Below are 12787 nucleotides of genomic sequence, written 5' to 3' on the forward strand. Positions count from 1 at the left end.
TGAAGATTGAAATGCTGAGTTGGCAGGTGAAAGATTTGCTCAGATCTTCGTAGAAGCAATTCCTATCCAATTCCGTTAGCAAGGAATATTCCTAAGAATAGGCATAGGAATTCTGTTAGGCAATTTACTATATATACATGTAATAATCAGTGAATCAATAAGAATAATATACATTCCTGCCTTTTTCCCTGTTCTTCGTTCTAGGAGGCATTGGCCCTCGAAGCCAGTATTCCCTTTTGATTCCCTTTCTGTATCACATGCAGTTTTAAAGTTTCTTGCATCCAAATCATGGACTTTTCCACTCAAACAAAGGCATGATACTATATTCTTAATAAATGCTATCCGATGATATAAAAAAAATCCACATATTGTTGTTTTATAATTGAGAAATTGATGAAAATCATATGAGAAATATTATCTCAGTTTTGTAATTGTAAAGAAAGGGAAAAGAATGAAATACATTTGATATGAAAGTTGGAACTTGGAACACAGCAATATTTCCCATTGAATCTGCGTGACTTAATAAAGTAAATGACTGAATAGGCTGTAAACGGACATCTGATCTTTCTGAAAAACCAATTCAAAAGATTCCGATATTAAATACACCTTGAAATAACTTTTCCTTACAATTCAGGTTCCTTATCAACAGAAACAGGAAACAGCATTTCAATGAATCATCTTATTACTTTAACAGGAAAGTTGAATACAGCAAAAGTCCCTACTCACTAGTCCCTCTTAACTCTAAGTGGCAATTACTATCCTTGTCCATTTCTTTGAGAAATGTAACAAATGTTTCCAAAGCATCATCAGGATCCTCATTTCTCATCAGTTGCTCTGCTACTACTGCAGGGGTGACTTCTAATTTCTCCAATAGTCCATCAATTTCTTCAAAGAGTGGATGATCTCCTTCAATATTCAAATAATTGGTAGCCAAGACTCGAAAGGCCTTGCCTTTGAGGAAGGACAAGTGAATGTGCATGTCCATACGACCAGGGCGCAACAACGCAGGGTCTATTTTTTCTTTGTGGTTAGTAGTGAATATTATAATTCGCTCCTCTCCACCACTTGACCACAAACCATCCATGTAGTTAAGCAGACCCGACAGAGTAAACCTATTTGTCTTAACCTGTGCATCAATTAAAAAGAAAATTGTCATTACTTGAATGTGTTTTGCTTATAATGATCAATTAATGAGTAGTACTAATATATACAATACAGAACATGAAAACAAACCTTGGCAGCCTCATTGTCAGGGACTGAATCTTGATCGTCTGAAAGACCACTTGATCTAGCCTGCACCTCTTTGTTGCAGTCTATGTCTTCAATCACAACGATGGAACGGTTAGATGCTTCCTTCATGGATCGCATGAGGTCCGAGTTAGAATAAATAGAAGTAAGCTCCAAATCATACACATCGAATTTCAAGTAGTTCGCCATCGCCGCAATAAGGCTGGATTTTCCAGTTCCAGGAGGTCCATACAACAAGTAGCCACGTTTCCAAGGCTTCCCCACTTTCTTGTAATGTTCCTTCCTCCTCTGGAACCGTTCCAAATCATCAATGATATCTTTCTTCAACTCGGGACTCAGGGCCAGTGAGTCGAATGTGGCAGGATGCGATAACTCGCTATCGTTCCAATACCCATCTAACCTGGAATAGATCCTTACGATCCTCCTCTCAGCTTTTATGGCTTCATATGTTTTAAGCACATGTGGAATATACAGATCCAATGCTTTCTCTCTATGCTTCTCATTGAAGGTTAATTCAAAGCTATACTTCTTGTTGTGATTATTAGAGTCCTCTTTGGACCCTTCATCCAGCTTCCAAGTGAATTTGGTGCCTTCAAATTCGTCCACAACGTCTTCACTTCCATCCACTGCGAGCTCAATGTGCTTCTCGTCTTGCAGTTTCCCAACTTTGAGCGACTTGTAGGTGTGAGAAATCCTGGTGGGGAGGTACTCCTGGGCAGCATCGAAAAGTTCATTGCGGTCTCCCGAATTTTCGTCCCAAAATTGGTTAATTTTGAGACGGATTTCGTTATTTGGTTGGTATTTGGTGAAGAAGGACTCTAGCTTTGAGACAATGAGGGATCGGAATTGCTGGGGAATGAGGTCATGGAATGCTGTTCTGAGGAGCATCATGAATGTGGAGAAGGCAGCGTACACCTCGAACCATGATGAAGCTGAGGTGAAAGAAGAAAAAAGGTTCTGTGTGTAGAATCCCATGGTGTATTATATTACTATGAACTGAAATGTTAAGTGAAGGAAGATGGGAGATGACTCAGATGAGGCAAGGATGAATCAGATTGTGTGGAAACCCACTACTTATTTATAATAATTTCAAAGCTTGCAGACTAAGCTATACTTTTCTTATTATTTTTATATTTTGATTATTATTGACTATTGATGAATAGTTGTGCTGAAACTTCCTCTGCACACTCTCGGAAAGTCAGAGTTGTTTGGGACAACTGAAATTTTAACATTTTAGCTATGTCTTTTTCTATAAAAAAAAAGATTGTTCAAAATATAATCTGCTTATTTAGGACATTAACAAAAATGTATTAACAACCTTTAAAAGAATAAAGCTTTTTCATGTCTTTGAAAATTTATAGGATTTTTGTGAACAACTTTTTTTTCCCCTTTAAAATAATATTCCCAAACTTTTCAACTAATTTTTTTTCCTTTACACCTTCATAACACCATTTTTTAAAATTTTATTAAATAAAAGTTTTTTTTTTTTATTTTTGTACTCAAACAAAATTGATTATCTTAAACTTGCTTTTTAGCAAACTTACCATAATAAAAATTGATTATAATTATAATCAACTACAATAATAATAATTTAATTTTCACGGTTATCCAAAATACTTGAGACTAAAATTATGATGTACTTTGCCACCTTCATATAAAAAAAGAATTCAAGACTTATATAAGTTTATATCTCTTCTTATTATATGACTTTTTTTAATAAAAATTATACTATGTAAATAGAATTTTTAACTTTTTATTTTTTTTTCACGGAAGAGCAATGTGATGACATTAAATATTTTCTTTTTTCAAAATGATGAACCTTTTTTCCTTCTAAGGATTTTTTTTTAAAAAAAAATAAATGCTGAATTTTGGTTTATAAGGACTTTGGTCTAATTGAAGTGGGACCTCTCAAACCAGTCCATATCAAAATAAGGATTTTTTTTACAAGAAAAAAAAAATCCTTATTCCTAAGCATGATCAGGCCTCCCAGGTTAACCATTTTAGACCCATATCTTGCTGTAATTTGTTATACAAGATTGTATCTAAAATTCTGGCCAACCGCATAGCTCCAGAGCTTGAAACTATTATTGGGGAAACTCAAACTGCTTTCATTAAGAACAGAAAGATGATGGACAACATCTTCCTAGTTCAAGAGATTTTGCGCAAATATGCCCGGAAAAGTTCCTCTCCGAGATGCCTCCTGAAAATTGACTTGCATAAAGCTTATGATTCCATTTCCTGAAAATTCTTGGATTGGATGCTTAAGTCCATTGGCTTCCCAGCCCAGTTCTGTACTTGGATCATGGAATGTGTTTCTTTCACTTCCTTTAGTGTGACAGTCAATGGATCCATTTATGGTCACTTCAAAGGGCAGCGGGGTCTTAGACAAGGGGATCCTCTCTCCCCTTATCTGTTTGTGCTCTGTTTGGAGTACTTTTTCAGAGATATGAGCAGCCTCAAGGATGATGTCAATTTTAAATTTCATCCCAACTGTGCAAGTATTCAGCTATCTCATTTGGCTTTTGCAGATGATATTATGCTTCTATTTAGAGGAGATATCCCTTCTGTGTCAACTATGTTTGCCAAGCTTCAGCACTTCTATAGGGTTTCAAGGCTTTCCATCAGCTCTGATAAATCTGCCATATACTCAGCCGGTATTAGGCCTCATGAGCTTTCTCATATTCAGCAGCTTACTGGATTTAGCTTGGGTGACTTCCCTTTCAGATACTTGGGTGTTCCCCTTTTATCATCTAGATTAAATGTATGTCATTATGCTCCCTTGCTTTCCAAGATTATTGGCCTGATTCAGGGATGGAGGAAAAAGTCTTTATCTTATGCAGGTAAGTTAGAGTTTATCAAAGCGGTTATTCAAGGAATTGTGAATTTCTGGATGGGGATTTTTCCTTTGCCGCAATCTGTTCTGGACCGGATAAATGCTTCGTGCCGTAATTTTCTGTGGGGCAAAACGGATATTGGCAAAAACAAGCCCTTGGTTGCTTGGTCAGTAGTTTGTTCTCCGAAAAAAGAAGGGGGTTTAGGCCTTTTTAATCTCAAGGACTGGAACCTTGCGCTTCTTTCCCTTATCCTGTGGGACTTTCATTGTAAGAAAGATTTTCTATTGGTTCGGTGGGTTCACCATTACTATTTCAGAGGGAGCGATGTGTGGAATTACAATACTTCTTCATCAGATTCAGTTTTGATAAAGAAAATCATTCAAATAAGAGACTTTATTATCTCTAAAGAGTTAAGTACGGAAGAGGCCAAAAAGAGGATTCAATCTTGGAGCACCAATGAACAATTGTTTGTTGACAAAGTCTATGAATACATTAGAGGTGTCAAGCCTACTGTTAGTTGGTGTTCTGTTATATGGAACCCAGCAATCCCCCCTAAGATGTCTTTCATTTTGTGGCTTGCTAAAAGGAATTGGCTGCTTACTCTTGACAAAGTTGCTTTTTTGAACAAGGGTTCCCTCTGCCCTTTATGTTCAAATGAGCCTGAGTCAAATGCTTATTTGTTCTTTTCTTGCAGGAAATCTCTCCAAGTTTGGGCTCACATTCGTGATTTGACTCCTTTCCGCAGGCGTTTCACTTCTTTACAGCGCATTACTGACTCTTTAATTAGGGGCAGATCCACATCAGGTGTTCAAGGAAAATTACGTTGTCTGGCTATAGCAATTACAGTCTACTGCATTTGGCTGTCTAGGAACAAACTGATTTTTGATTTTTGAAGATTATCAATTTTCTGTAATAGAGGTTATTAGCAAAATTAAATTTCTTATGTATAGACAAGCGCACCTGTTGCATTTGTTTTAACATCTTGATATATGTCTTCTTGTATTAGGGAGACTTTTAATTTTCTTTAACAGCGGGGTATGCCCCATTTATTATTGTATCATTTTTGGTTCGTTTAGGCCGCTGAACATACGCGTAAACTTGGCAAGCACGCACACCCGCCCACAGGGAAAGCAAACGATTTCGTTCGTTGATTCATGATTCATGTTATAGTAATAACTTTTACAATTTCTTCTATAAATTTTCTTAATATTTTTATATAGAAACTATTAAATGATAATATAAATATATATATAGCCTTTTCTGAGAAATATAAAAAGTAATATATCTATTGATAGTGTAAAGATCTTTTTCACTTTCCAATATGTCATTTATTTATAAATCAAACCATAAATTTATTAATTTTTATAATAAATATTTTAAAAGTTATATAAGGAATACTATAGGACCCTATTTAAATCTTGATCATTGTCATTCCTATTTATGTATAGCTGTCATTTCATTTCTGCAAAAGAAAAATAGAAATATTAGATTTTTGAAATAACACGTAAAGTAAAAGATTTGACTTTTTCAATTTCATACAGGGTAATTTTTTTTAAAAAAAATTGAAAATGATTTTATCATTTTAGAATAAATATTTATTTTGATTTTTGGAAGATTTTATTCATATTAAAGCTTAAAACAAGTAATATTAATTAGGTTTTTCTATTTTTAAAACATGAGATTAAATAAATAATATTAATGAAATTAAAAATTTACCAAAATAATTGTTATTATCTTATCTATACATATATTTACTACTACTAAATAAACAATACAAACTGTAAAAAAAAACAATATATACTGTATATACTAATATCATTAAAATTAATATTGATAATTTAAAAATTAATTACACATTTTATCTCCTAGCTTTCTTTTATAATTTTGAAAAATTTGCCATCTTATTTTCAATATTTTGCAAAAAAAAAATTTACCCATTAGTTGAATATCCATTGTCATTAATTGTCATTAAGTAGTGCACCTTATTTGACACTAACATTGGATTGCGGACACGAGCACTTAGGTGCAAGTAGAAACAATATATGCAAAACTTTGAAAGTAGGAGGTATAAGCAACGTAATTAAACAATTTTTTTGTTGATTAGATTAAAGTAATGTCTTAGAATCATCTCTGTAGATGAAAAAAGAAGTGATTAATATAAGAAATCTCATTAAAAAGGTTAGTTGGATTGCTAGTAGATATTAATTATTAAAAAAATTTATAAATATTTCATATTAATACCATGTGATTAAAAAACAATGTAATTGAGCCTTTAAAAAATAATAAAGATGTTATAAGCAAGATTTGAATGCTAGTCATCTTCCCTTCTCACTATCACCATATTTGCCAAGACATTTAACTTATTTTATTTATAAATAAATAAAATTATATATGACATTATTGTTTATGTTAATTACATTTTTTCTTTCCCAAAATAATATTAAAACTTTATTACTTTCATTTAAAACATTGTGTGAATTTAATTATGCAAATTTAATATTATCTTTATTATTTTTCAATCATATTAATTATAATTTAACATGACATTAATTATATTTTAATTGTAAGAATTTAAATTTTTATATGACATTTAATTGTAATAATTTAACGTATCTCAATCATGAACTTGTTTAATTACATTAATTATAAATATGACATTAGTTATTCGTTAATTGTAAGAATTTAATATTTTATTATGAAATTTTAATTGTGAGAATTTAATATTCTGACATTTAATTGTGTAAAATTCTGATACTGGAGTTTAATTTATATAAATAAATAAAAACATAAATTATTCTTAAATAAATTTATAAGCTTAATTCCTTACGTACGTTAACGTGCTAAACATTAAAAGAATAACAAATGTATGATTTTGATGGATTTTAAATTTTTTAATATAATAATACTACTGAAAAAAAAATGAGTTAAAAAGGTTTATAAGGTTTTTTTTAATGACTTAAAGTATGAGTTTTTTTTTACCAAATAGAGTTTTATACGAGTCTTAACCTAATTTATTTCATTAAAAAAAACTAATTTGACCTTGTGCTTGAAATAAGTTAGATTAAAAATATTTCATAAAAAAAAATCTAATTTGATTTCATAAACCCTTGTTAAACAGCTTGGTCAATTCCCATCTCTAAGCATGTACAAACACAAGTTTATGCCTTTCCATATTAGTTTTTATTTCAATTATTTTAATTTTACGGGTCATTACACTTGTTTATATAAATAAAATAAAAACAGAAACAAACCTCTCATGTCAAACAGATCCAAGCTTTCCGGTTATGGGAAAAGATGAACCTTGTGTTTGAATATGCTGGGCAGTGACCATTGTTACGACTACAACTATATACGCAATTACATGTACATACTGATATTGTTCATCTACTGATACTAGCAATCACACTCTGCCCTTTCAATCTCTTCTTCTCCTCATACACATCGAGGAAAGTTCAAGCACAAAGTTTGGATAGGAAATGCATGTAGCTAGCTAGCCTCTTAGCAATTGATTAATAGTAACAAAAGCCTGAAAGCCTACATCAGAAACTTTAATTTCTAGAGACAAATAGTAGCTCCAACAATCTTATTTTACCACATTCTGAGACCAGGTGATTACAAACTACACCCTCTCATTCTTCTTGTCCTTATTTGAGTGACACCACTAATGCTCTTGTTAATTCCAACACCTCGTTTTTGCTTGCAACCAACCTTGCGCCTCTTAGATTGCTGATGAGTAGGTTCTGCTTTATCAGGAGTAGAGTTCTCACACACATCACCTTCCATCTTCTTCCTCTTAAGTAGCTTCACGAATCCTTCAAGTGTGGCCTCAGGGTCTTCGTTCTTCATCAGCTCCTCTGCCACTTGCGCAGGGGTTATTTGTATGTCCTCTATTAGCCCCTCTACCTCACCAAAGAGGGGGTGATCAGAGGGAGTTTCTAAGTAGTTTGAGGCCAAAATCTTGAAGCCTTGGTAGGAGCAATAGGACATGTGAATGTGCATGTCCATTCTTCCTGGCCTCAACAGTGCTGGGTCTAGCCTCTCCTTGTGGTTGGTGGTGAATATGATGATTCTCTCGTCTCCACAACTAGACCATAACCCGTCTATGAAGTTCAGTAATCCAGACAAGGTCAACTGCATCCATCCATCAGATGCACGGTTAGCTTATGATCAATTTCAGCATTCAAATTTGAACAATGACAGTGATGATTTTGTACCAACAATATTGAACTTGAAAAATGAGCAAGTATATGCATGGGTTTTATTTTGTAGTGTGAGAAATTATTTATGTTATTTCACTTGATCAACTCATTGAGATGAGAAAAAATAAATAACTGAAGGTGTTAATTTTTTTTTCTTAAAAATCAATATAAAATATTTCGACAACATCTTAGCACACGCGGGTTAAAGAAAATTGAAGGCGTCACTAACATGGTCTTGCTTTTTATAAATGGATGGTGTTAAATTCTCATGAAAATAAGCAATGTAAAATATTCCGATAACATGTCCTACTAAAATAAACTAAAATACGATAGCAACACCAGTCCATAATAGAAGCTTTACACGGAAGATCATCCTATTTGGCATCCACTATCCAATGACATTTAACAACGACCTTCGAACCACAGGTACGTTGTACTCACTTTCTCTCGCTATTTGTCAAACAGAAAACAACAAACAAGAGGAAAAGAACTGAAATATTGCGTGGATTGATAGTGATATGCCCTTTTGGATCTTTGGAAGTGGCGTTTTGACGATGTGGCAAAATGCTTTGGATGGTTTTATATTAACTTCACTGTCAATTTATTAAATTACCGGCAAGACCCAATTTCTTAACCAATTATCAACTGCAAGGTAGTCCCACGGTCCCCACTTACCAATTCAGGGCGTGCTTTTAAAAACGGCATGTTTCCACTAGCAGGAAAAAAGGTAGAAAAAGGTTTCTCCACTAATGAGAAAATGACTCCAAAGAGACACACACGCTAAAGTAATGAACCTATCGCCTATCAGGTTCTATAACAGGAGCACGATCAATACTCTATTGTACTACTTTGCATAGTTCAATCAGAAGCCACGTGGTTGGCTTCGCATTTGCAAAACAACCATTTTAGGCCAAGAATTCGCATTTTTTTTTGGTACATGGCCATAGCCTCAACCGTCTTTAGCCTAACTCTTATTTGTTTTAAGGAAAAATGTATTACATGAACACCAAAATGCTAGTTGACATTTAGAAATAACAAAAAAAGATAAAAATGTATAAATATGATAAATAATATTTTTTTTATTTATAGACAATGAATATCTCTTAATCTATTAAATTATATATTAATCTTGCTGGTAGTAATTGACTCTCAATTTTTTTTTTACATATATAAATATGATAAGTAATATGATATAACAAGAAGATAAATAAAAAAAATATTGATGATCTATTCAAGATATATATGACATGATGTTTAAATATCATTATTCTTATTTTAATTAATGTTTTATTTTTTAAAATTCATGTAAACAAGTGTTTATATTTTTCATTAATAAAAAATCATGATGGTATAAGATTTAATAAATTAACCATTAAAAGAAAAGTTGGTAGATGACAATATTTGATTGAATACAGTCTACGAATATAAACTAGTATTTTTTTTTTCTAATAATTCATTGAAGACAATAATTAGCAAAACAACATCTATTGAGTAAAAATAGCAAAATAGAATTTAGTTGGGAAAGGGGCATGATAGTGACTAAGAATTACTAACCTGTACGTCAGTTTGTTTACGTCCATGATCACCATGGCGACGCTCTGGCAGATCCACACTGCAATCAATGTCTTCAATGACCAAAATGGATCTATTAGCAGTCGCCAGAAGCAGTTTCCTGAGGTCAGAATCCCTTACTATGTTCCCAAGTTGGAGGTCAAAGATGTCAAACTTCAAGTAATTGGCCATAGCAGCTATCAAGCTAGACTTGCCAGTACCAGGAGGGCCATAGAGCAAGTAGCCACGTTTCCACGCCCTCCCAACCCTCTTATAAAACTCCTTCCTCTTCACGAACCTATCCAAGTCCTCAATCACCGCATTCTTCAACTCCGGCTCCATCGCCAGCGTCTCAAAAGTTGAAGGATGCTCGAGATTTATAGAGTCCCATTTGACCCCACTGTAACAATACGAGGTGTTGAGAGTGTGCATCTTCAGAACCCTTTCCTCGTCTTTCATCTCCTTGGCCTTTTCGAGAATGAAGGGCAGGTAAGAGTCCAGAACCATTTCCTTGTACTTCTTCGGGAAGCTCAGCTCAAAAGACCGCTTTTCGGACCGTACGGAGATGCTGTTATTGTTGCTGTGGTCGTTGGGGTTGTTCTTCTCGGATTCCGCGCAGATGAATCTCCACTTGAAGCACGCGCCGTCGAAGCAGTCGACTACCTTCTCGCCCTTCTCCAACCGAACGGTTAATTTCTTCTCCTTTGCGCTCTTGCTGATTTTGAGCCTCTCGTTTTCGGGGCTGACACGGGTGGAGAGGTACGCTTCTGCAGCGTCGTAGACTTGGTTACGGGCTATGCCGGTGGACTCTTCGATGATGAGGGTGAGGGTTGGGGAGCGAGGCTTTATGAGGTAACGGAACGTGCTGTAAAGGTAGCCACGGATTGGTTGGGGAACGAGGTCGTTGGCCATGGAACGTAGGAGCATGATGGAGGCTGTCATGGAGGCGTAGGCAGAAAAGATTGAGGATGGAGAAGGCATGTCTCTTGGGGAAAACATTGTTTTGTGGCTAAGGCTAATCAATATTGGAGACAGGGGAGGGAATGTTATGTCTTTTGAGGATCATCACATCTATCGGTTTTTATTGGGAATTACAAGGTGCATGTATGTGTGGAAAACCCGAAATCCCATTGTGTATGTCTTTTCCTTTTTGCTCCTTTTTCATTCAATAATGTCATTCACATCTTTCTTTAAATTGTTTTTACGGGCAAAAGGTAGGGTATGTGTTTCTCTCTGTTTTTCTTATAATAGAATGTAACAATTATAAAGAATGTGAGTCAGCTCGGACTAGATTTATCTCCGGTTCATTCTTAACTTTTGATTGGGTTAATTTTTTATTTATTTATTTTAACTCAAGTTCATCTTTAAATTTAAATGAATTAGATGACATTCGCGTTTAATTAAGATAAATACTTTAAGCAAGATTAAATTAACCCAATTTGACACAGTTAATGAATAAGATAATGATATAAATAAACATTACTATTTTTTTTTTATTTTAAATCTATAATATAGGCAAGCAATTGACTTTGTTTTCCATTAACTTACGTGAAAATAGGTGGTTGGGTTAAATTTTTGAATGAAAACTTTTTGTTTTCTATAATAATCTTAACTTAAACATGATTGCCTTTTGTAAAATATATTTGTGTTCTAAAATAACATGATGTAAAATATATATTTGTGTTCTAAAAAAATAATAATTAATTTTGTTGGTTGCTTGAAATAGGGTGTTTATTGTTAAAATAACATGATGTATGATTCTTTTTAAAGTTTTAGGATTTTATATAAAAAAATTATTTTCATTTTTAACCTAAAAGGATTGGATGAAGAGAAAATTAGTGACAATTCTTAAGTATATTTTGTTTTACTCTACGAATGAATAAAGTATGAATTAATGAGGATTAAGAATTTCATTAGAATATTGTTGACATATTTTTTTATATTATTATTTAATCATAAATTATAAATTATTTTGTAATTAAAAAATTATTGATCTTATAAATAATTATTTTATAAATCACATCTAAGATGATTTTCATTTAGTTAATAGTATATAAATCTTTATACTAAATATATTAAAATAAAATTTTAAATTATAATATACATGATAAATTATGATTAAATGATTATATAAAAAAAAATTGAATGCATAATTTTTTTTTCTCTTAAAATATTATATATAAGTTAGGCTGAGGGACCAAAGTATTGATTGACTCGGATGGGTCATTACCTAGACTTATGAGATTTTAAATATTATCAAAACTTTTTTCCATTTGTAGGACACCACGAGACTTATAAAAAAATGTTCAGGTTGCTTTAAGCAGAGGGACATGGTTGAATTTTAAACATGTTTAAGGCAAAGATTTACTTTTTATAGTGTGATATTCGTTGTTTTGAAAGAATAAGATTGAGAAGGTGCATGTGCATAGGGTAGGAGTAGGGACAAAAGAGAATTGGAGTGAGTCCTGCCACGTAAAACGATGGAACACTGACCAAAATCAGTGGCAGATTCCCCTCAGCCGTCTCAACCAATGTGCGGGCGACACTGCCCTAACCCTTGCTCCAGCGTCACTCCCCTGCCTAAAGCAGAGTGCCAGAGTACTTTGGATTTTAGTTGTTGCGTGCAGTACAATTTCAGCCCCCAAAAATATTCTGTGATCCCATGCAGATATAGTCTTTTTTAAGCACTTCCATGCCTCCCAACTTTTTTCTGAAAACAAATCAAATCACCTTTCGTTTTGCTTATGAAGCCACACCAATGACAAGATGTCTACAACTAACCAGAACCATGCGCTGCGTTACAGTTCACTTCACAAAAGATTGGCTCTCTCTCTTTTGAATGCACTAATAAAATCTATGCATATCTTCATAACCTCGCAAACAAGCATTTCTAGCTGTAACGAACTTGGTGTTGTGAACACATTACCAACAGAAATTAAATACTACAATTTAAGA

General features: G+C 33.4%; 2 protein-coding genes across 2 annotated transcripts; both read right to left on the reverse strand.

Moving 5' to 3' along the window:
- Window positions 1–648: 648 nt before the first annotated feature.
- LOC100789094 (AAA-ATPase At2g18193) lies at window positions 649–2300 on the reverse strand. The gene is made up of 2 exons (XM_003517159.5): window positions 1234–2300; window positions 649–1126 (listed from the first exon to the last, which is right to left on the reverse strand). Exons 1-2 carry the CDS (start codon window positions 2221–2223, stop codon window positions 719–721), a joined length of 1398 nt encoding a protein of 465 aa, XP_003517207.1. The 5' UTR covers window positions 2224–2300; the 3' UTR covers window positions 649–718.
- A 5039-nt stretch (window positions 2301–7339) lies between these two features.
- Window positions 7340–11061, reverse strand: LOC100789621 (AAA-ATPase At3g50940). The gene is made up of 2 exons (XM_003517160.5): window positions 9836–11061; window positions 7340–8213 (listed from the first exon to the last, which is right to left on the reverse strand). The coding sequence occupies exons 1-2, from the start codon at window positions 10829–10831 to the stop codon at window positions 7695–7697; spliced, it is 1515 nt and encodes a 504-aa protein (XP_003517208.1). The 5' UTR covers window positions 10832–11061; the 3' UTR covers window positions 7340–7694.
- Between the last annotated feature and the right edge of the window lie 1726 nt (window positions 11062–12787).

The sequence above is a fragment of the Glycine max genome, chromosome 1 (genome assembly GCF_000004515.6).
Source record: "Glycine max cultivar Williams 82 chromosome 1, Glycine_max_v4.0, whole genome shotgun sequence".
NCBI lineage: Eukaryota > Viridiplantae > Streptophyta > Magnoliopsida > Fabales > Fabaceae > Glycine > Glycine max.

Excerpts from the sequence above, each read along its gene's own strand:
- LOC100789621 (XM_003517160.5), bottom strand. The coding sequence starts at position 10,831 with ATGTTTTCCCCAAGAGACATGCCTTCTCCATCCTCAATCTTTTCTGCC. Across the intron at positions 8,214-9,835 it reads GTAAACAAACTGACGTACAG|TTGACCTTGTCTGGATTACT; the intron begins GTTAGTAATTCT and ends GGATGGATGCAG.
- LOC100789094 (XM_003517159.5), bottom strand. The coding sequence starts at position 2,223 with ATGGGATTCTACACACAGAACCTTTTTTCTTCTTTCACCTCAGCTTCA. Across the intron at positions 1,127-1,233 it reads CTGACAATGAGGCTGCCAAG|GTTAAGACAAATAGGTTTAC; the intron begins GTTTGTTTTCAT and ends ATTGATGCACAG.